This window comes from Chionomys nivalis, chromosome 11, assembly GCF_950005125.1.
Source record: "Chionomys nivalis chromosome 11, mChiNiv1.1, whole genome shotgun sequence".
Taxonomy (NCBI): domain Eukaryota; kingdom Metazoa; phylum Chordata; class Mammalia; order Rodentia; family Cricetidae; genus Chionomys; species Chionomys nivalis.
In genome coordinates, this window is record NC_080096.1 from 48585984 (window position 1) to 48610273 (window position 24290).

The following is a 24290-nucleotide window of genomic DNA, read 5'->3' on the forward strand; positions in this document are numbered from 1 at the left end:
TGTGCCCCTGCATGCCCTGGTCTGTCTTGTGGGCCCCTCTATCGTCATTATGCTGCAGAGTTCTTACAAAGACAACAGGGAACAGATATGAAACCTCTCTCCCATCCTGAACTAGGCTGTCGGGCTAGGGTCCAAACCGTTTCCAACTCTTCTCCATATTTTTACTTGTCAAACCCTAGTCCTCAGGCAGGCTATGCAAGTGATCTACCACTGTGCCTGTGCCTCAGCCTCCTGATTTCTTTTATTTAATGGATGCTTTTATTCTGGACTCTCAGAATTGCTTTATCTGTACCAGAATCCAACATAGGGACCTCCCCTTCCTGAATTGTGTAAGACAGTCCAAAACGTCACCCATATTCTCTTTTTGTTTGCTTGACAAAAGAATAACAAGGCAGACTGAGGAGCTGTGGTCTGTTTAGAGGCCTTCACCCACATTAACATCAGTTTATTCATCACTACAGTACATCTAGGGACCCAATATAAACTCTCAGTCAGGCTGACCTCATGTTTGTAAGAGCATGAGGAATTTTACTCCAATTGTCTTCCTTGAATCTGTCTCTATCGTGTTTCAGAGGCTTGACTTACCAGAAAAGCAGAACTGACCTGTCAATCATAGGCTCTGCACCATCTCTTCCTGCGAACATCAGCCACACTTCACCTTGAACAACCTCTTTAGTAAACGACCACTCCTATTGCTTTTGACCTTGTCCAGAGACTACAAAGGAGGTCTGATAAAGTGGCAATGCAGCAGAGAGGGAGTGACTAGAACTATCAGGCTCAGTTGCCTTTCCCATCCCCAGACACCTTCACTGCCAACTGTTGGGACCTCATTTCTGTGTGGTAGTCAAAGTGATGCCCGACAGCTCTAATCGCCTGTGCACCTCAACTGAATGGGTGGGAAAGCAGAGGTGGAGCAGAACCCCAGGCAGCGGCTGTAAGTATAGCAAAGGCTCCACTTGCAAGCAATTTCCCACCATCGCTGCTCTGCTGTGCAAGTCAGAGTCCCAGTCAGTCACAGCTTCTCAAGCCTGGTACCCCAGGCCATCTGCCCACTGTGCCTCACTTGCCTTTCGCTGGTACACAAAAGCCCACTCCTCACCTCGTACAGTGCCTGTCACATACTTTACAGAGCTCTTCACCATGTGCTCAGAGCACCCACCCGCCCACAAAACTGATCATGTCCTGGAGGCCTATACAACTGTTAGTCAATGGCTATAATGGGCACAAAGGTTATAAAATCAAGGAAGTTAAAAAAGGTCCCTAGAAGTTAATGCTTATAGAAAAGGAATGGGAAATTTTTCCAAACCTTTATACTTGGCGAGTGCAAGAACAGAATGGTATGAAGAAAAAGCAAGAAGAGCTTGAGCAAAGGAAGCAGGTGGCTGCATAACTCAGCAAGAAAAACACGTAAGGTGATGTGTTGAACAATTACACATGAGTACCATGCTGCCTTCTCATTTGACAGATACTATTTCTGTGCACACTGTGGTAGCAGAGTCAGCGACAAGCCTCACCCCTCAGAAACTCAGCTTACAGCAAGAGACTGGCCTGGAAATGGACACAGAGAACAGAAACCCCTCTGGAGTGGGCGGCACGATGGAGATGGAGCTGTTTCCTCCCTGGAGTCTTGGAACACTGATACACTGACTGTATTCCTCATTTAGAATTCATCTTCTTGCCTTTCATTATGAATTATGTTCGTTTACAAGTTTGCTTTCACACTCCATGGAGAATGTGAGTATGCTATAAAACAACATTTTATTGGTATGCTTTTGCTGTTGTTTCTGTTTATGATGGTGATGAGATGATTATGTGCTCTATTACCACTGAGTCACATCCAAAGCCTAAAGTCACTATTTTGGATTAACCACAGGATCATGAATAGCCCAATACACATAGGCTATCAACACATGATTTTAAAATTAACTGTCCTATAAATCTGAAATCATTTGTTACTGATAGAGTGCACAATTGAATAAAAATCTGAATGGGGCTCAGAGCCTCTCAGATCTAATCTGACTTTACAACTGAAGAAAATGGGGCTTGAAAAAGCTACCAGCAGATTACCAGTTTAGTACAAAGGAGCCTGGTATTTAAACAGGGCCTGTTATTTGCTGAGTAAAGTTCTCAAGAGAAAAATACAAAAATGAATGGGATCAACTTAGTACACATGCTGCTGTGTCAGCTCACATCAATATCTTTTTAGCCCAGTATGGTGAGCATCAATCCAGTCATGCCTGTCACAGCACTCCCTGATGTATGTGCTTATGAATGGTTTCTGAGCAAGGGCACGTCACGATACATAACTTTAACAACAGTCCCAAATGATATTCTCAAGAACAACTACCTAGCACCTTGCAAAATTGGATGGTGTTCCCCCAACTCTTCTCTGAGAATCTATAGACAGCTGTTTACAGGAGAGGGAATGCCATTTTCTTCAGTAATTTAGTAGCCATTGAGGAGTTTTCCATGTTCCTATAAATAATGGCCCACCCATGTTTCTGTAAGAAAACCTAATGAATTTTAATGAATCACTGGGGGAAAAAATGTCATGTAAGTAGAAATGAAAAGTTGGAAAGAAGATGAGGATCAACAGGAGAGGGGGACAAGAGAGTAATGGAGGTAAATATGACCAAAATCCATTACACATCTGTTTGAAATATCATAATATAATCCATATGTATAACTAATACACACCAAAAATATTAAATGGTATAGATCCTTTGAAATGAAGACCCAAAACCTGTGAAGAAAGTTTGCTTTCATGCATAGTCACGCAGATATATAGCTGGAAGATTTGATCTAATGGTAATAAATGATAGAAGGAAGGATGGAGACAGGGAGGAAGGGAGAGACGAAGGGAGGGAAAGGAAGGAAGGAAGGAAGGAGGAAGGAAGGAAGGAAGGAAGGAAGGAAGGAAGGAAGGAAGGAAGGAAGGAAGGAAGGAAGGAAGGATAGACACTATAGCTCCAAGCAGTGCTAAGACATTACAAAATAGTAACAGTGAAGAGGCTAGTGTGGTCTGTATACTCTTGTCATACACTGTGAACAAGTAAGTATCATTAATCAAAGAACCAAGGAAATGGGAAGAACTTTAAAAAGTAGATTTCCTATAGGTTGGAGAGAATAAAGCTTTATTTTCTCCCAGCTATGAGCCTGAAAAACTGCACAGACTCGTCTAATCATAGGGTTCCATATTGCCTGTTCTGGGCACTCACAGGGGCAAACCAGCATCATCACAGCACAGCTTTCTCTAACTGCCACCAGAGCTCCATTCTGTAGATGCCTGAACACACCTGTGACCTCACACCAAACTGTCTCCCTTACATGTCTGATACGTGCAGCGTTAACACAGAGAGCTTTTCCGAAAGCAAAATCTAACAGTGAAAAGCAGCACAGATCCTGAAGAGCTCTGAGTCCCTGAGGTAGGGACTGAACAGCCTTACCATAATCTCAATAGCTTGACAACAGCCAGTATTTCACTGTTGGAGGAATAAAAAAAAAAAATCTTTTAAAGTTGAGGCTTCAAAAGTATATAAAAATTGCTATTCTAGAGTGGCAAAGAGAGGTATAATACGTTCAGAACTCTTTAATGGAACCTAAGTTATTAATGTACTAGAAACAACTATAATTTATGATGAAGAAAATGCTTCATAAATGTTTAAAATATTCACCTCTTTATTAATATTTAACAGCCCCATCCAATGAGCTAGCAATTCCACTTAATGGCATCGGAGACTTTAACATATATTGGGAGAGACGTAGTTCATGTAAGGGAGTAGTCTCCCTTCCAATCTGTGCTGTGATACAAAGCAGAATGGGGCACAGAATAAGCAGCCTTCTCAGTACACAGAAATGGAAAGATCCAGTTGAAATCTCAGCCAAAGTTGCTCTGAGTCAGACTAAGTGATAAACAGTTCTAAATTCAAAGATCATAATGAGGACATGGAAGGGATTGGAGGGAGAAAAGAGGAGAAAACAATTTAATTATGTTTTAATTCCAAGAAATTAAAAACAGCATGATGAATGTAAATCTGACAATACAATGCATTGTATATAAAGCACAAGGACTGCAAATAATCTAATTGTGTATAGGAAACAGACCCACAAACCTAAATCCAGGCTGTTGTTTATTAGAGGATGAAGATGCTCCATGTCATCAAATCTGCCGCGCTGACCATTTCCTTCAGAGGACGGTATGGACTGCTGGGAATCAAGGCCAAATGTTTCTTCCATCTTGAAAGAAAGACAGTCAGAAATTAAGCATGATAAGAAGCAATGAGAACACCATAATGTTCTTCTAACCAGGCAGCAATGCATGGAAAACTGGGACTGCAAGTTTCTGCACACACCACGCTTCCCAGGGGGGTTATCCTGACAGGAGCTGCAAGCACTGCATGAGCCCACACACAGACACCTGGATATTTAGTATGTTTTGGTTTTAAGCATTAACAAATGGATATAAATGAGCATATTTCAGAGCAGACAAATAAAAGACCTGGCCATCAATCAAGTCAGTTGGTCCTATATAGCATCCTGGACACCACAATGTCACTGCTATCTCTCAGCTTTGGCTCTATTTCCCTAGCACTCTTGGTTTGTTTGGTTGCTGTACTCACCTCCCCCCCCCGCCCCAATCCATTGGGTCTCACTGAGTAGCCCAGCCTGGCCTTGAAATCTCAGCCTTCCAAAAACTGGATTATAGGTGCACGTGCACACCAGATGCCTGTCATGTGGATTGACCCAAAACAGAACTTAAAGACTGACAAACACTGCTGATGACTTAGTGTCCTTCTCTCCCATCTTCCCTTTATGCGCACACCTTTTACAGGTTTTCAAAGTTATATTCTGTTGCAGTGCTGTAACACTTGTGTCTTCCCCAAAGTTCTATGTTAAATCAAAACACTCAACGGGGTTAAATAGTGAGATACAGACCTTAAAGTGAAGGCAATTGAAACACAGCAGGTACAAAAGGACAGCTTTGACTTTGCAGCTGTTTCTTACGAGAAGAGAGAATTGGAATCCCCTTGTGAAAGACATTCCCCATGAAGGAAAAGGGAAAGCAACATTTTCATCTTCAAGCATAAAAATTGGAAACCTTAAGCCTCCGCCTAACAATAAATTATACTTTCACAACATATTATTTATTGGCAACTCTATATCTCAGTAACTGACTCTATAGCTTCTTTGGTTCTTCCCTTATGGGGCTCCCATGCTATATAAACTTGTGATATAAGTATGTATTCTTTTCTCTTGTTGATCTATCTTAATGCAGTTTAACTTCAGGGCTCTGCACAGTTGGAAACAGGATCTGTCTGTCCCCACAGTTCCCAAGCAGAGATTCTAGGAGGCAGGCCTCCGCAAGGTGATCAGGTCATGGAAGCCAAGCCTTTATGAAGGAAATCGGAGACCTGAAAGAAAAGGCCCAATGAAGATTTCTAGACGACTCCTTATAGAAACTTCTACTCATAAATCCTAAATCGAGCCCTTCCCAAGCATCGAAGTTCTGACACATTGGCCTTAGATCTCTCAGCCTCTAGAAGGTAAGATATAAATTTCTGATGTTAAAAAGTCAGTTCAGTAAATGGTATGTTTGTTATAGAAGCTCACAGACACAGAATATAAATCATCATAAATTTCTGAGTATAAATTAAAAGTTTATACTCACTATATAAATATATTTAACTAATTTAAGTGAATAGCATTTTGTAAAAAACATCCTTGGTTTTACCTTTTGCATTCAGAGTCCAGTTCTATAAGCCTAGATAACCTCAATTTGTGATATTCCCATCTCCGACTCTTGACTGTTGGAATTACAAAAATGTACCACCATGCAGGGTATTACTGTTTTTTATTGTTGGAGATTTTAGATTTTGATGGTTCAAATAAAAATAGGAAATTTATTTATATTTTCTTTCCTGGTCTCAAACTCACAGAGATCTGCCTGCCTCTGCCTCCAGAAGGCTGGGATTAAAGGAGTGTGCCACCACCACCTGGCCAGAAGTTTAGATTTTCTAATGATCTACTTTCTATATAATTATAATACTCAGACTTCAGTGATAGAGAAGGCACACTGATGAAATGCTAGGCTAATTCCTGGCAGCTTTCCCAAACAAAACAAATCATGGTAACACAGAGCCCAGTGGAGCTGACAATACACCAGGTAACTCAAATATTACATGGGGTGATAAGAAGTAAGGTGTGATTGTCTGTCTGACTGGAATAAAAGGAGCAATCACTTCTCAGAGAGGGAAACGAGGAGATGGAAGGCAGTAGTTAAAAAGAAAGGAAAACATTTTGCAATATTTCATACGGTCAGTGGCAGTTCTGTTAATGGTAACAGGTAAGCAAGAAAAACCATCCCAAATCTGGATTTCAGTAAAGCAGATTTGGAATTTTATTATGTTTATTTTATCTCTTTGGGTGTTTTGCCTGCATGATCTGTGCACCTTGGTGCCTGCCTAGTAGGTACTGAGACTGAACACGGTTCCTCTGGCAGAGCAACCAGTGCCCTTAACTGCTGAACTAGCTCTCCAGCCCTCAGTAAAGCAAATTCGAATGGTTGAATCTTTAGAAAATTGAACTTGGTTTTTTTATAAACAGAGGAAAAAAATGAATATATTGTCATTCTGGTAAATAATCCTGAAGCAAAAAAACCCCAACAAACAAACATAAAAAAAACAAGACCTTTAAAAAATGGGCAGATGGTTGCATTGTAGGTTTTTGCACAGAACATATTGGGTCAATGAACACATAAAAACACACTTAACATTACTAACCACTAATTAATGAGATTCAAATCAAAGTCATAATAAGGTAGGTGTTGGTGGTGCATGTCTGTAATTTCAGCTCTACACTCCAACACTCAAAGAGGTCTAAGGCAAGAGAATGTAGAACTCACAGCCAGCCAGAGTGCTGTTTTAAATCTGAAATGTCCTTACAAACCATTAAGGCCTTAAGGAGGCAGGCCCTGGCTGACAGCAGCTGATCACTAGGGAGGAGTCTCCAAGGGCTCCAGCCACTTCTGGCTCCAGCCTGTGTTTTCTGTTCCCTGTTCACACCACCACTGAACAAGTTTCTCCCACATATTCCTGCCACCAAGAACTGTTCTCATCATTGTGCCTTCCCTGCTATGATAAATAGGTAGAAATTGCTCTGAAACCACAAACCAAAGCAACCCTCTTAGATAGAGGTGTCTATCCTCTCCCAGGAAAAAGGTCAGTAACTAACACACTACCTCCATCTCCCAAATGAGGGGATTACAAGCACCTGGCTCATATACCCCATGTCCCACCATGCTCAACTATTCCCAACACATTTCTAAGTGTCACCTTCATTCACACCAATGCTTTACATGCCCCACAAACATGCAGATTTCATTTGTCAACTCTGCAGTAATTCAGGCAGGGCACTTCTGCCAGAATACTTGCCTACTAAGCATTTCCACTAATAAGCTGGGCCAGCTCCTGCTTTAGGACTTCAAGTCCACGAACTCCATATTCAATAGACTATAATTGCAATTTCTCTCTCTTAAAAACCTGCCTTGGAGTAGTTGAAAATGCTTACTGGTCACTGTGACCTGTATACACTTCCACAGTAATGCTGTTATTCCCAAACAAACACCAGGATCCTTTGGAGAATTTTCAATTGTGATTTAGACTGGCAGCCCAAGAAAACTGAAAACAAAACTTGAAGAGGTATTTATTCATACACCAATACTTATAGTAACATTATCCATGAACAATAAGGGTGGCTCTATTGAGGGCTGGACTGATTAACCTAAGCTTTCCATGAGGCTCTTACGTATAATTAACCTAAGCTTTCCATGAGGCTCTTACGTATACAGAAGAAACATATCTCCATCTCTAAAAGCAAAATATGACTGGCAAAGCTGGTAATGACCTGAAGCCAGGGCCTCGGGGGACTGTGGCTTCAGATCCCAAGAACCCAACCAAGCTACCACATTTGGCTTCGGTTATCAGTCCCAGGATTGCTGTGCGCTTAGTTTATAATGCTCCTGAGATCCCTGTGCTGCCCTTGTGCAACACTGTTTAATCAGCTTCCTGCTGACTTAGTCCCATTGTATTGTACACTGCTTTTCCTATCCCATCTCTGCCCTAGAAATAGTAAAAAACTAGTTTGGTCTAAGATACAGCTTGTAAAAGACCTCCCAGTCCCAGACTTTCTTATCTTCTCTATCTTCTATCATTACCTTCATTGTCCTCTTTCTCAGGATCCTGTCACTCAAGAACAACCTCCTGGTCCTGTTCATGGCTCAGTAGCTAAAATCATCACAGCTTTTAGAGGACCCGGGTTCAATACCCAATACCTATGTGGAAATCTAAAATGTGGCACATGTGTGAACATTCTCAGAAACTGTGAGTTGCTACAAACATGACCTTAAGGTAAAGATACCACATATTTTGAAGATACAAAAAGATCCCTTCTTTAGAACTTTCCCCACATGACTGAAAGCAACAGCTTCATCTAGCTGGTGTCTATGAGCTCAACACCTGAGAACCAGAGGTAAGTTGATTTCAAGGCTGGTGACAGCCTGGTCTACACAGTAAGACCCTGTCTCAAAAAGGTCAAAGGCAGGGGATGTCAAGAAGTAACTTGTGGGAAATAAGCTGTCACATGTCAAGGCAACTGGGTTTATGCCCAGAAATAACAGTAGGCCTAATACACATGCACGCCTGAAGATGGTAGCACCTCCTGTGGGATAATGCTCTTGTACACTGTAAAAATTTGCCACTCATATTGGTTTAATAAAACACTGATTGGCCACTAGCCAGGCAGAAGTATAGGCGGGGCAACAAGACTAGGAGAATTGTGGGAAGAGGAAAGGCAGAGACTTAGTTGTGAGCAAGATGCAGATGAAGCAAGATGAGACTAATTTACTGAGGGCGGGAGAGACGGCTCAGCAGTTAAAAGTACTTGCTGCTCTTCCAGAGGACCTGGGTTCAATTCCCAGCACCTACATGGCAGCTTACAACACCCTTACACAGACATTCATGCAGGCCAAACATCAATGCAAATAAAATAAAATAAAAAAGAAATAGAGAATGCTTCACTGAGAAAAGGTACCAAGGCACGTAGCTAAACATAGATAAGAATTAAGGGTTAAGTTGTAAGAACTAGTTAGTAATAAGCCTGAACAAACAGTTTATAACCAATATAAATCTCTGCATGTTTATTTGGGACTGAATGGCTATGGAACCGGGTGGAACAGAAACTTCCGTCTATAAGCACCACTGACACCTAAAGAAATAAATACTGCCACAAATTTCTGCATCTCAGGATTGTCCCCTAAAAGTTCATTTGTCTTTCCTAAACAAATTTATTTGTTCTTCCTACAAAAGCCTTTCCTTGTTCTCTGTTAATGTCTTTTCTCACTTTAACTTATATTCTCCTAGGTCTAACCCGAAAGGGGCAGAAGGTTTCCTATTGAGACATGCAGGGTAAATTATTCTGCCTTAATGAGGACGTCTGACATATACTGCAACATGAATGAACCATAAGGAGCTTATGATAAGTAAAGCAAGCCAGACATATAATGATAATGTTCACAACTTCCTGTCTTTTTTGTTTGTTTGTGACACAGTTTCGCTGTGTAGCTTTGGAGCCTGTCCTGAAATTTGCTCTGTAGACCAAGCTGGCCTCGAATTCACAGAGATCCACCTGTCTCTGCCTTCCGAGTGTTGGGATTAAAGGCGTGTGTCACCACCACTCTATGTAATAGTCAATTCTTAAACAGAAGACAGAATTACAGTTAGTGCCAGGGAACGATGAGCAAGGGGAGGGCACTTATTGTTTGGTGGTCTCAGTGTTTCTAGTGGGGTCCTGGGATGGACAGAGATGGTGGCTACACAATAGTGTAACTGTATTTAATGCCACCAACCTATATGCCAAAAAGGTACAAAACATAGACATTAACATAATTTGCTTTTTGGGGGGAGAGTCCAGAAAATTTGATGATTCACCTCTTAACTAAAATAAGAATATATGGGTAGTGGAAGATCAACATTTGAATTTCTTGGGTATTATTTGTATATTGCAAATAAGGCCTTACAAAATCTATCACTACTGAGAAGTAAATATAGATCCAAAGCCTACCCTGCCATCACCGTAGAAGGGAATTAATGCCAACTGAGAACATGAACTAATTTGAAGAAAATTAAGTGGTAGTTTTTCAGAATATATTAGACCTGAAATAATATTCATTAATGTGTCCTTTAACATTAATTCATATAATTCAATGTAAGAAGAGGTAAAAACTTAACATTTTATAGATTTTGAAATATGAATGGTTAAGGGTAAATACTATAAACACATATTTGGCTATTTTAATCTATAACCTTAACAGTTTATGTGTGAAAATGGACCAGTTCTTCAGGCTGATTTTTATCTGGAGGTCTAAGTTATTCTTTCTATATAAGAAAATGGTTATAATAAGAAGAATGACTGAATTAGGAAGGGAAACAAGACAGAAGCCAGGCACTGTGCTGGTTTCAATGAGGACGTCCCAAGGCTCAGATGGTTGAATATTCATCTGATTCCTTTTCGGTAGTGCTGTGTGGATAGGTTTAGGACATGTGGCCTTGCTGTGGGAGAACTTTCAGGTTTCCAAGTCTGGAGCCATTCCCAGTGCACTCTCGCTCTTGAAGCCTAAGATCTAGGCCCTCAGCTTTCCAGTCAGATGGTCTGGGCTATGTATGAGCCAGAGAGCAAATCAATGAGCAGTATTTCTGCTTCAGTTCCTGCCTTGATGGACTGTGGCCTGGAAATACACGCAGAAACAAACATTTCCTGTTCTAGGCTGACCTCCATTAGTGTGTTTTATCACAGCAGTCAAAAGAAAACTAACAAGTATAAATTAAAGAATGCTGTATCTCAAATAGGCATAAAAATGAAGACAATGTACTTGGGAAAGTGTTGAGTTATTTGAAAATGATTGTTGTGAACAGAGACAGGCATTAAATATATACTGAAATACTTTGAATGAAATTATAAAGATGCATATGTACAAAAATTTAACCCAATACAACTTTTAGATGTTTGACTAAATGTATGGAGTAAATATTCTGAATATTTATTTTTATATTTCTTCCTTTGTCTTGAAAAGGACCAATATTTCAAATTGTCTTTTATTTAGATAAATAAATTTCTTTTTATGGGAAAAACCATCCACAGCAAGAATGTGTGCACATGTTCAGTGATCTCTAATTCTAGTATGCTTGTGTATTATGAATATTCAGAATGAAACTGAGCACTTAGGATCCAGGGAAGGGCTGGCAAAGACAGAAAGCCATTGTCACTGGAGTATACCAGGCAACTCGGTGGTGTCACTACTTCCAACATCCAAGATCATTTACAAATTAAAAGCATCTGTTCCCTGGTAGGTTACTCAGAACCTTCTGCTGTGAGGAATCCTTGAGGCTTCATTAATATAGCTAGGATAGCACCTTGCCCAGCAGGGGAACCCATAGGATTTTCAGGAGCGAAAGAGACAAAATGTTCAAGGAAGGCAAAGGAAAAGGTCCAGTTTCCACTGGCTTTGCTCAACACACAGAAGGGAATCAGACTGAGCACAGGGAGCAGGGGCCTATGTGAGAGCACAATACCAGCATGCCTTTAAAAGATACCCTCTAGGGCAGGCAAGTGGCTCAGTGGTTAAGATCACTTGCTGATCTTGCAGAGGATCCTGGTTTAATTCCCAGAGTCCACATGGCAGCTCACAAGCATCTGTAAATCCAGTTCCAGGGGACCTGACATCCTGTCGAGCCTCTCCCGTAACAGTCATGGGCATGGTGCACATATACACATGCAGGCAAAATACCTATACGCACAATAAAACTAAAACCGAACTAAAATAAAAGCACCATCTATAGTAACTTTCTTCTCATTTGTTTAAAAATTAATTCAGGTAAAAAAAAATAAACAAATTTAAAAAAAAAACATTAAAAAAATTCAACAGGCAACTAATTAACCATAATTTTATTTAAAAATCAAGTTTACTGTTAATATAATAGTAAGGATAAACCTATTAAAAGGTAATGCTTCTTGCCAAGTTGTAAACAGGCACAGTCACAAACCTAAAAGTAACTATCTGACTGACACACACTACTGATGCATCACAAACAAGCACAGAGAATGCTGTGGCCAGCACAGATATAAACGATAATTCACATTGAGCTCATTTCCCCTTGATGTTCCCTGACAAATATACTACACAAGAAACATATAGCCATGTTTCCCTAACGGAATTTCAAAGAAAATCTTAATGATTAAAAGAATTCTTTACTGAACTGAGAAATTAGAAGAAAAATGTCACACACACACACACACACACACACACACACAGAACAGTGAAAAACCGCTCAACCAGCAAGGTAGCCACAGCTCACAGATTGCAGAGACATGATGTAATGTGAATAGGATGACTTCATGTGCTCACTACACTCTTTAGTGCATCTTGTAAGCCATCCTAGCTTACAAAACCCATTTCATTTCTACTTTATCTATGGAAGTAACACAAGTAAGGGAGGGCTGGAGCAGGGAGGGGATGGAGGCTGAGTAGCAAAGTCGTACCACGTCTGCAGTGTTGTAGCTGCACTGTTGCATTTCCTGGGAATATAAATTCCGCTCAGACTCTGGATCTTGACACTCGGGTGCTTCATCTCCTGAGAGGCTAGCATGCAGCCACTGTGTGCCAACCTGGAGTTCCTGCCTGGAAGGTGCATGCCTGACCTCCTGAATGTGTGGTAGTGGGTGTAACTCCATGGCCCGGAGGTGATCTTGATAGAGTTCATATTCCTCATCTACAAGCATCTCTCTTTCCTCACCCCCTCCCTCCAGTGGAGGGCTCAAAAATTCATGCATTTCCCAGGCTTCTGAGCTGGTGTCCATTTCTTTTTGTTGGAACTGCAAAGACTTTCCCATATCTAGAAATGGTTCATCCACAAGTTCTTCAAGATATGGCTCATCTCTAAATCCCTGTAAATAAAAGTTTATAAAAAAAAGTTAAGTTCCACTTGTCTTAAAGTTGCATGATACACATCAACCTGAAAAAGTGTCAACCTAACTGCAGTACAGTGCCTTAGTCAATGCATGATCAAAGCCAGCTGAGCTTCTGTATCACCAAACAAGAAGAAGCTGTAGTTCATTCTGCATGATTCAGAAATTAGACGTGGAGTAAAGAGGCAGAAGCCTGCACTGCCACGGTGAACTGACAGCTCCATCATGTAATAACTACCCAACAGTTCTCCATCATCAGGAGATATTTAGGCTAAAATGCTGTACCAAATACGCAACTTGTCTCTAACACAAAACGTAACTCATAAATGCAAAGTCACTTTATACTCAAGACAACAAAGACTGAAAAAGCTCACTGTGGTCAAGACTAAGAAACTGAAAAGAAGTAAAAATGTTCAAAGCACATTCTCTCTTATTTTGGGGTAGGATTATTCTACTGCTGAGCTATACCTCTAGCTCTTAAAAACAAACAAAACGTTCTTAAATGAAATACAGCACTATATGTCTCAAGTACTTTGAGTATAATTTGTTTTTAATAAGCCAAAATACAGAAACAAGATTTTTCACCTACACTGAGAACATGATAAAGAGGAATGAATACAGTGTGATTTTTGCTGAGCCTCTGTCCTAACTCTAGTGAGTCTATGGCTGTTGAGCACAGAGGCCTAATCCCCTGTGGATCAACACTCATTCCTACTGTAAGCCCCACCCATTAAGAACTACCTAATGTAAATTCCTACGATCAACCCGCCCCTCTGTTTCTTCTTATAACTCAACACCACATGGTGAAACTTCACACTGAAACACTAAACCAATACTGCAGCATGATTCAAAACAGTCAGAGACACAGGATATATCTGAAAATATTATGATTATAAAATTTTAACACAGTGTCTAAACTTTTAAAAGTGTGATGGACATTATGGGACTTTCTATCAGCCTGAGACACTGTACATAATATGTCAGGAATGTTACTAAACAATTGTTATCAAGTAAAACAAAAAATACAGTAGACTTTAGGAATAGAAGGGGAAGCTTAACATATACTATCTATGATTACAGTATCAAAGGGGGTTGAGTAGATACTTTGTAAAGTATTCAATTATGAAGTTGCATGTTTAGCTACATTTTCTATGACATTTTACATGGATGTCTATTTTCAATGATATATTCTTTCTCCCAAATTTTAGGTTTATAATAATGCATAAAAATGTTTGTTCTTTTAAACATGTTTTTTATTAATTTGGGGGAGAAAAGTGTGTGCCTCAGTGCATGTATGGAGGTCTGAGGACAACTTGTGGGTCTCACCTTTCTTCTTTCACCTTCTAGGCTCCAGGATTGAATTCAGGTCAGGTTTGGTGGTAAGTGCCATAACTGAGCCATTCTGCTAACCCCAGTGTTTGTTTTTGAAAATGCCTTACATCTTCTGTCAGTTAAATTGACAATGTAAGACTAAATTAAAAATTTAAGTTAAAAATACTAATAATTAAAGAGAAGGAAGCTGGTAGGGCATACCAGTGATTACAGAGGTGTGTGGGGGGCAGGCATTTAATTTGTAACTTTAGCTGAGTGAGTGGGGATAAGCTTGTGTCTTTATATTAACTTTAATATACAAAAAAATCACTGAAAAGGCAAATAAATTTAGCAAATACCTTGGGTGCCTCAAGGATTAAAGATGAATGTACGTCATCAACAGCTTCTGAAGGCTCATTGTTGTCTTCATTGTTGTTTGAATGTAAAATAAAACAACTTCCTTCCTTCTCACCTTCCTGAAAATAACAACCAATTTATGATCAAGAAAATTCTTCAGTTTTAACTTCAATAGTTCTCATCCAGTGCAATCACTCAACAAAGTCTATGCAAATATGAAAACATACTTTCACCCACAATGGAAAGACTATGAAGCTTAGGCCAAAACTGATCAACTTTAAGTATTCTTTAAGGAAAAACTAGTCACCAAGGAAAAGGCTTTGCAGATAGAGCTATGACGTGATCTCTGGGCATAGACTTAGGGACTTAGCACTAACGTGCTAGTCATTAACAGGCACTCTAAGAGAGGGTGCCTTTCCACTGAGGAAAGGGCTCAATCAGCACTAGCCACTCTATAGTTTCAAGTCCAGAATCTGACGCCAGAGCCCATGTTCTCAATTACCACTCCATGTAATCCTCAGCAAGGTGGGAGTGGGGTAAAAAGGCCTTGTGGTGCACAGCCTTAGAACCACAAAGAAAGCTCTACAGCCAAGGGTTCCAGGTCAGTGTGGTTTACCTAGTGCCAAAGACACAGCATACTTTTTAAAGCCGATTCATTGTTTTTGAATCCAGTATGTTTGAGATAAGCAAAAGAAAAGATAAATTGCTATCATGGATAACATGACAATATATCATTGTAGTTTTATGAGGATAGTTATTTTACGGCTAAATACAATGAAAGTAATTCTGGCCTGCTACACATCTACAGTCTTGTTGCTCCGGCCTGGCTTTGGCTCTTCTTACATTCCTCCTGCCTCTGCACAGGCATATATCACCATGCCCTGTCTATCTGGTGCACTCTACCATCCCAGTCACTTTCCCTTCATCTTGGCCTCCCTTTCCTAACTACCCTGGCAGCCTCAGACGCTGAGGAAGTTCCAGCTCATGGTGAGGCTGCGAACCCTCTCAAGCAGTGGTGCCCTCTCTCAGCTGGAAGCAGCACAGTAGGCACACTCTGTGGTAAGAGGTTCTGTGTTTTCTTTCACACAGCCTCAGCCTTCCTAAAGCTGCTGAAAGGGGAAGGTTGGGTTACTTCTGGCCTACAAGGCACATATGGTTAAGGATTTTCCCATGTAGTCAGGTTAAACTAGCAAATAATTATCAGAGAAAATATAGACAAATATAGACAAAATATTTGCTACAACCTAAAAAGATGAAACTTCTAAAAATATTAATGTTTTCCCTCCTTAATTTATCCAAAATCACACTGAGTTCTTCATCTTACCATCTGATGTCTATGGCAGTACATTTCACATATGAAAATGTCAAGCACTTGGTTAGTCATATACTAGACTCAATTCTCAAAGATTTAAAGTAACTGACAGGTGTTAGAGTCAGACATTCTGGTGTATAATATAGGAGGAAAAAGACAATGTAATGATGGGAAGGTATGTGCATAGGAGGGCCCTGGGATCAATCGCCAGGAACAAAAATGTAGAAAGCAGTCCAAAGGCCACATAGCAGGTTCCTAATACACATTTAGTACAATACGTTGTTCACTACAGACACACACACGAATATAACTGTCACTATCTACCAAATCAGTGAGGTTCCTGAACTATTATCATGTAGCATGCTAATATATTTCACATATTACAAGAATTTTAGAATCATGAAAAGACCTTAGTCTTGCTTGTTCTATTAAACATTTTTATAAAAGACTCAAAGAATATTTTATTCTTTTTAGTTTACTTGATCACCATTTGTGAAATAAAATACTCAGCATCAGAAGCATGTAAGTGAGCCACTGGGAGGAAGACTGTGAAGAATTCAATGGTCTCCATCTCAACGTCTCCCAGTGGACTCCTATGAGGCTTATGAACCTTTGCATCTGGAACACATTGGGTTATTCAGTGAAAAGTTAGGATGGGCTTCCTGAGACTCATCTGACAACCTACCACAACCAAATGACTGTTCAGATAGTACACACAAACTAAACAGGAAATCATAATAGAACAAGATTACATAGTGCTGTAGCTAAGGAGGAACACAAGGCTTGAAACTGCCCCGCCAAGTTCGTATTTTGACCCTACCCATTACTAATCATAAAACTTTAGAAAAGTTAGTCAACTCTCTGTGCCTCCACTGGCTCATCTGTAATGAGAATGACAAGAGGAGGACTCTAATATATATGACAGGCTTAAAATATGTAGTGATGTATAGTAAATGCTCATTTAAAACTAGATGAAAATAATCAAGTATTTGTTTTACACTGAGAACCTCAACAACAAAATGTTAAGGAACCACCAGTCAAGAAAGGTAACATGACATAGCACATCAAACCATAAGATGACGTCAAGACAGTCTGACTACAGAGCAACTGTCAGTACTAGGGGTCACCAGACATGCTGATGACTGATGGTGACAGGAACATATAAAAACGTCTCCGCTGGGCAGTGGTGGCGCATGCCTTTAATCCCAGCACTCAGGAGGCAGAGGCAGGTGGATCTCTGTGAGGTTGAGGCCAGCCTGGTCTACAAGAGCTAGTTCCAGGACAGGCTCCAAAGCCACAGAGAAACCCTGACTCGAAAAAAAAATCCCATACCAAAATAATAATAATAATAATAATAATAATAATAATAATATGGTTTTCAGTTCATTGTACCCAACATCATTCTAAAACAGTAGTTCCTAACCTATAGGCTGAGACCTGTTTGGTGTCAAAGGACCCTGTCACATATCAGATATCTGGCATATCAGATATTTACATTATGATTCGTGACTGCAGCAAAACTACAGGGGTGGAGTAGCAACAAAATAATTGTGGTTGGTGGCAACAATATGCATACAATTGTGTTAAATGGCCACAGCATTGGGAAGGTTGAGAACCACTGCTCTAAAATTAAAATTATTTATTTTCATTTACATAAAAGGAATATGAATAGAACTTAGGAGTCTGTTTTAGAAACCTGAAGGTACTATAGTAATACAAGTGGCAGAACCAAGGACATTAAGAAACTTGTGATTGCTTACTGCACAAGAGTTTGATGCCCAGAGCCCACATAGGGTGGCTTACAATCACCTCTAACTATAGCTCCAGGGATTCTAATGCCCTCTTCTGGCCTCTGTGGGCAATGCACTCACATGCAAAACCGCACACCTGTACACTTAAATAAAATAAATCTGAGTTTAAAAAAAATTAAAAAAGAAAAAGAAAAGAAACTTGCATAGAAGCAGAGACTGTGCATTTGTTTCCTGGCTGCCAAGACTCAAAAAATCACACAGAAATTATATTAATTACAACACTGTTTGGCCAAAACCTCGGGCGTATTTCTAGCTAGCTCTTATATCTTTTTTGTTTGTTTGTTTTGTTTTGTTTTGTTTTTTGAGACAGGGTTTCTCTGTGGTTTTGGAGCCTGTCCTGGAACTAGCTCTTGTAGACCAGGCTGGTCTCAAACTCACAGAGATCCGCCTGCCTCTGCCTCCCAAGTGCTGGGATTAAAGGCATGCGCCACCACTGCCCGGCGAGCTCTTATTATCTTAAATCAACCCATTTCTATTATTTTGTAGAGCAAAATTACTCAGGTCTGGGTGGCCGGAAATGAACAAGGAGTCTCTGTTTACACTTGCATGAGGTCACACACATAGGAAGCAATGTGGGACAGATTTCCCATCCAGGAATATCTGCTTCCCCTACTTCATGTTCTTTACTGCACTAGTTTTATATCCCTTATTATTCAAACCTTATAGTTGAGAAATATTTGTCTTCCAGATTCATGTTGCTAACGTCTGCACTGTTATCACTTCTTATATTAACTGAGTTCAAAACTTACCACCAAAGGCTTACAGATGCCAAGGTGCACAGCACCTGGGGGCACAGCCTTCAACACTTCGACAGCCTCAGCAAGCGTGGCATTATCCAAGGAGAACTCATTGACAGAGACAAGGCGATCTCCTGGTAAAAGTTCTCCACTTCTTTCTGCTACACCATCTGCTACCAAGGACCGAATCACAATCACTGAGCGTGTGGGATCCAAGGGGTCCTAGATATTAAATGAAAGAAAGTCAGGTCCCTGAAAATAACTATGCAGGTTTAAGAAAGCTTACCTTTAACAAATCTGATTTGTTATCTCATGGGGCCAGCACTCTGATGATTACAGAGGTTTAAATCAATGAAAACATTACTCTATATATCCTATAACATCATCTTATATCAAAGTGAAGATAAAAATTTAACAGTTTCATCTGCATGTCTGTGTGCTCAATAGATGTAAATTTGTCCTTTAAACATTTGGTGACTGACCACAAGAGATCTGGGAACACTTAGGAAAGATTCTCTGACACTTTCTAGCCATAATTATATTGTGGAACAAATCCATGGCCATCTATGACTCCCCTTGGTCTATATGCAGGCTGAATCTGAGGAGTGCTACTAGAACTTTGGAAGATTTCTGGTTATTTTCCACATCTTGGTGCTTTAGACAGTAACATCCTTTTCAAAACACTGAATGGAATTATAACAAAGTACACATATTGACATCAACAAAGGTTACATAGCTAAATCTTTAAACAATGCTTTCAAACACAATTCTTACTGTTTTGTTCCTCAACTGACCTTGCCTGTCTCAAGTGACCAGACCCTTGGAATAATCTAGTATTTAATACTACATATTCAGCAAGAGAACTAAAATAAAAAAACAAAAACCAAGGGATTTTTGAGTAAGGTATGTAATGTTAAATTATACTTACACTGATAATTTCAAGTAGAGGGAGCTATTGTATAGGAAGAGAGCAGAGGTACTCAGAAAACCCGGTGTATCCACAGGTAATCAAAGCAGCAACAGGGAAGAGTTGTCCACTTTGCCACCAGCTACCATGAATCACAACATGCTCTCATTTTGAAATATGAAACCATTACATTTTAAGTTTGACACACTAATAAATAAGCTATACAATTATGTCCTTCATTTGGGAAGTCAGTTTTTGATAAAAGGCTTTTTTATTGGGAGGGGAGGAGAATTACCTGGAATGCACAGAAGGAAGCTGCCATTGCTTCCTATTAATGAGCACTAAACACTACTGGAAAGACTCTAACAGGAAAATATACAAAAAGTAAATGATTTTTCTAAGTTCATGTAGATATTCGATATCATTTCATATAATGCTGAATCAGAAACTTGAAAAGGTGAATGAGCATGATCCAACTGTAACTGACAGATATAATTTTTAGAAAGACTATCATTATATAATAAGGAAGATTCTTTGGGAAACCATTAAAATAGTTCTGCTATGAAAAGATAATGAGTTTTATTTATTACAGAAAAGTCACGTGAGTACTTGTTTACATGGAACATTGTCCTCTTTAGAACACAAATGAGGGCCAGGTGCACTTGCTTACTAAAATGTATTCAGGCTTGGTGTCCTAGTTATTCAAAATATCTTACCCCTTTTTCCTGGAGGTCAGAATCCAAAAATTGTTCCTTCGTGTCTTATAGAAATATTAAGTGAATGTGCACACACACACATGCATGCATACACATACGCACAAACACACCACGGTGATCATCCTGTCTAATTGCCACTGTGCTTCTAGGGATGATGTTCCTTACTGTGTGGTTCCCACATCCTATCACGAGCAGGTGATTTCTGCATGACCATCAAGGCAGCAGCTGCTCTTGCCTACTGGGATGGCTGCGTTGTGAGGCTTTATTGCATAAAAAGTGCTCAAGCATCATCCTGACCCAAGCTGCTTCTCTACATGTCCTGAAAACAGTTCATAATATCATAAAGGTGCTACATCAAACCACGTAAAGATGGTAAAAATATTTCTCAAGATTGCCACTGAAACGTAGGGCCCTGCAAGCATACTTTAACATCCTTATCATCACCTTTCACCATTGTGTGTGTGTGTGTGTGTGTGTGTGTGAGAGAGAGAGAGAGAGAGAGAGAGAGAGAGAGAGATGAGAGAGAGAGAGAGAGAGCGCGAGAGAGAGCGCCACAGCATCAGCGGACAACTTGCCGGAGTTGGTTCTCTCGGGTCATCATGCTGAGCAGCATGTGCCTTTACCCACTGGTCATCTCTCATGTCTCCCCTTTTGATAAAGAAATCTGTGAGATGTTGCCTTAGAGCAAACAGCCAAGAGAGGGCACTAAAGGCCAACCACAGAGTGCAAGAAACACTTGTCTTGGTTAGAAATCTCTCCTCTTTATTCAAACTGTTGTGCCATCATAACTTCTATAGCATGTGGCCCTATGTTTATTTTAATTCAACCATTTATGGAAAGGATGTTTCAGGAGAGGATTAAAGCTTTTTAAAAGACAGGACTCCTGTAATCAAGAACAGCAGATGCTTAGAGCACACCACACAAAGGCAGCAGAGGAGTGTGCATTCCCCACTCACCACTCAGCTAAGCAGCACTGGTCGGCCAGCTCTGTCTCACAAGCCAATTAAGCCACCTGCCTGAAGAAAGGTCATTGAGGAAATTTTAAAACTCTTCAGGTGATGCTAGGGTTTTGGCATTTATTATAAATACTGGATTTTGCAATGCTTGGGAAATTCAACCCTGACTTGTAATAGCACATATGCAAGCATGCACTTGCTCTCCTGCCCTTGTCCTAAAATACACTTCACAAGTCAACCTATTATCTTCCACCTCTTCTCTCAGCTCACCCCTCTCCTCTGCTACCCCAATGTCCTGTTTAGCCTCACACTATTTCCTGCCTGGATAGACGTTACCATCTGACACCATGTCTAGAGTCTCTACTTTTGTCCTTATGTGAACATTTTCTATAGAAAGAATGAAACCTTAAAAAATAAAAATGTCTGTAAAAGTCAGAGGTCAGGAAGGACCAGACTTACAGCAAGAATTCTAATTGGTGTTAATAATAAAAAAATGGAGTTAGATAACAGGGTAAATGCTAAAAGATCAGAGAAGTAAAGGAGCAAGACCCACTAACCTCTACCAAATCCTCAGACCAAAGGGGGTAAGAGCCTCTCTCCATGAATTCTCAGACTAAATGCCTCGAGATCCTGTCTCCTCCCACCTTATATTCCTCTCTCCACCCAACTTTATTCCTTCCTGTTTTCACCTTCCTAGTGTTGGGATTAAAGGCCTGTGACTCCTAAATACTGGGATTAAAGGTGTGAACCAACACCCTTTGGCTCCATTTCTTTTTGAGACTGGATCAATCCAGTGTAGCCCAGAGTGGCCTTGAACTCAGAGATCTACCTGCCTCTGTCTCCCAAATGCTGGGATCAAAGGGCAGGCCTCCACTCCTGGCTCTAAGGCTAACTAGTGGCAGTGGCTCCCTCCACACTCTGATCCTCAGACAAGCTGTATTTGTTGGAGCACAAACAACACATTACCACCCTGACTGAACCAATGTCTTTTGCACTCGTGGGCTCACAGTAGCTGTGGCCACTGAACAAGACAAGACTAGTTACCATTCAAGCACAGAGGAAGGAGGGGCTCACATGCTCCCACTCACACCAAAGAAACTACTGACTGCTGATGACTTCTAGGAAGAAAAGCCAGTTTTCTTTAAAGGTGAGGATGCCAGGGGATAGCCACACACTCCTTAGTATGGGCAGCACAACTGAACTTGATACATCATTAAAAAGAAAGAAACTGAGGCAATAAATACATAGGTAGAAAGTATCTGGAAGAAAGTAAGGGTAAGGCTGTGGGGTAAATATGATCAAAGCATACTGTATGAATTTTAAACATAATAGAATTATATTTAAAAATAAAAACCTAAAATGTAAAATAAAAATATTATCATAATCCTTCCTCTGCTTAATGTAATGACACCACTTTAAAATTAATCTTTAGGATTACATCCAGAGAAATACCTGTATCTACCACACCTTGTCACAACTACTGAAACTTGCAACATGGTGTAAGCTTTCTTTCCTCTAGGAATGTTATTCCTGATCACTACCACTCACCCAGTCTTTGCCAGGGTTTCATCCAATGACACACCTTCCCAATTCCTCAGAAACTGAAATATTTAGTGAGGTCAATTTTAGCACTTCTCATAGTATATTTTCCATGCTATATTTATTTCCAAAACATATAAATTTATATTAATATGTATTTTCATACTATAGAGTTACTTAGGTGCAACAATTAAATGTACCCAGAGTATTCTGTGTTGCCCTATTAAAAGATTTCTGTAATTTCACTATAATCATTATAACTGCCTTATTGAAAACAAAAGGAAAAAGTGAGCCAAGAACTGCCACTCATCACCTGCTTTGTGACAGAGGGTGCCCTATAAGTAGCCGGTGTCTCACTCCTATGCCTTCCCTGCCGTGATTGGCAGTTAACCTTGACCTGTCTAAATCCCTGCCTTTCTTTCTTATATTGCATCTTGTTAGGTATTTGGTCACAGTAATGAGAAAAGCAACTAATGCAATAATTTTTTAAAAGTTAATCACACTGCTAAGAGAGTAGGAAAATACAGTGGTACACCATTAGAACAGAGAGTACAGTACAGTGTCATAATGTTCAAAAGAATAGCGAAATAAGGAGCCAGTGAGATGGCTTGGCAAGTAAAAGCACTTACTGACATCCCTAAAATTCCAAATTTGATGCCCAGAACCAATATGGTAAAAGGAAAGAACAAAAAGAAGAGGACTAACTTCTATAAGCTGTCATATGATCTCCACATGATGGAGGTGGTTCTTGTATTTTATCTGTTGCTTTCATTGGTTAACTAATAAAGAAACTGCCTTGGCCCATTTATAGGCCAGCCCTTAGGTAGGCGGAGTAGACAGAACAGGATGCTGGGAGAAAGAAGCCGAGTGAGGAGTCGCCATGATTCTCCCACTCCAGACAGACGCAGGTTAAGATCTTTCCTGGTAAGCCAGCTCGTGGTACTACACAGAATATTAGAAATGGGTTAGATCAATATGTAAGAGCTAGCCAATAAGAGACTGGAACTAATGGGCCAGGCAGTGATTAAAAGAATACAGTTTCCGTGTAATTATTTCGGGGCATAAGCTAGCCATGCGGGCGGCTGGGTGCCGGGGACGCAGCCCTGCCGCTCTTATTACAACATCCAAATACAGGCCACGGCATGTGAACATGCAAGCACATGCATACACAAACATGCATAATCACTCACTCACTCACTCAATGAATCAATTAATCAATAAGCAGGCAAATTCAGCATTTAAGAGCAGAAACTGCTATTGCAGAAGACCTAAGTTCGGTTCCCAGCACTAACATCCATTAGCTCCCAACTACATGTAACTCCAGCTCTAGGGACTGGATGCCCTCCTCTGGCCTCTGCAGGCACCTGCGCTCATGTGCACACAGACACACATGCACATGATTCTTAAAGTGAAAATAAAATTTAAAAGAAAAAGTAGAAGAAAGAGTACATCTGCTAGCTTGCTGCTTTTCTCCTGAGGGCCAACTATAATGTCTGCTACATACAAGACACTGACTATCAAAACATAGTCCTTGCTGGGCTATAAGCATACTCAAAGCAAGCTATTCCCTATCATATGCAAATAACCACAACTGCCCATACTTCCCCAGTTCTACCGGTCCAGAAGG

The 24290-nt window shown here is 40.2% G+C and overlaps 1 protein-coding gene across 1 annotated transcript in view; it reads right to left on the bottom strand.

The window, feature by feature from the left end:
- Patj (PATJ crumbs cell polarity complex component) overlaps positions 1 to 24290 on the bottom strand; it is a 313297-nt gene that overhangs the window by 195968 nt on the left and 93039 nt on the right. The window contains exons 18-21 of the mRNA XM_057783541.1: positions 18558 to 18767; positions 14688 to 14804; positions 12592 to 12996; positions 4113 to 4236 (exon numbers count right to left, since the gene is read on the bottom strand). Coding sequence (XP_057639524.1) covers positions 4113 to 4236; positions 12592 to 12996; positions 14688 to 14804; positions 18558 to 18767 — 856 coding nt within the window. The remainder of the gene's footprint in view (positions 1 to 4112; positions 4237 to 12591; positions 12997 to 14687; positions 14805 to 18557; positions 18768 to 24290) is intronic.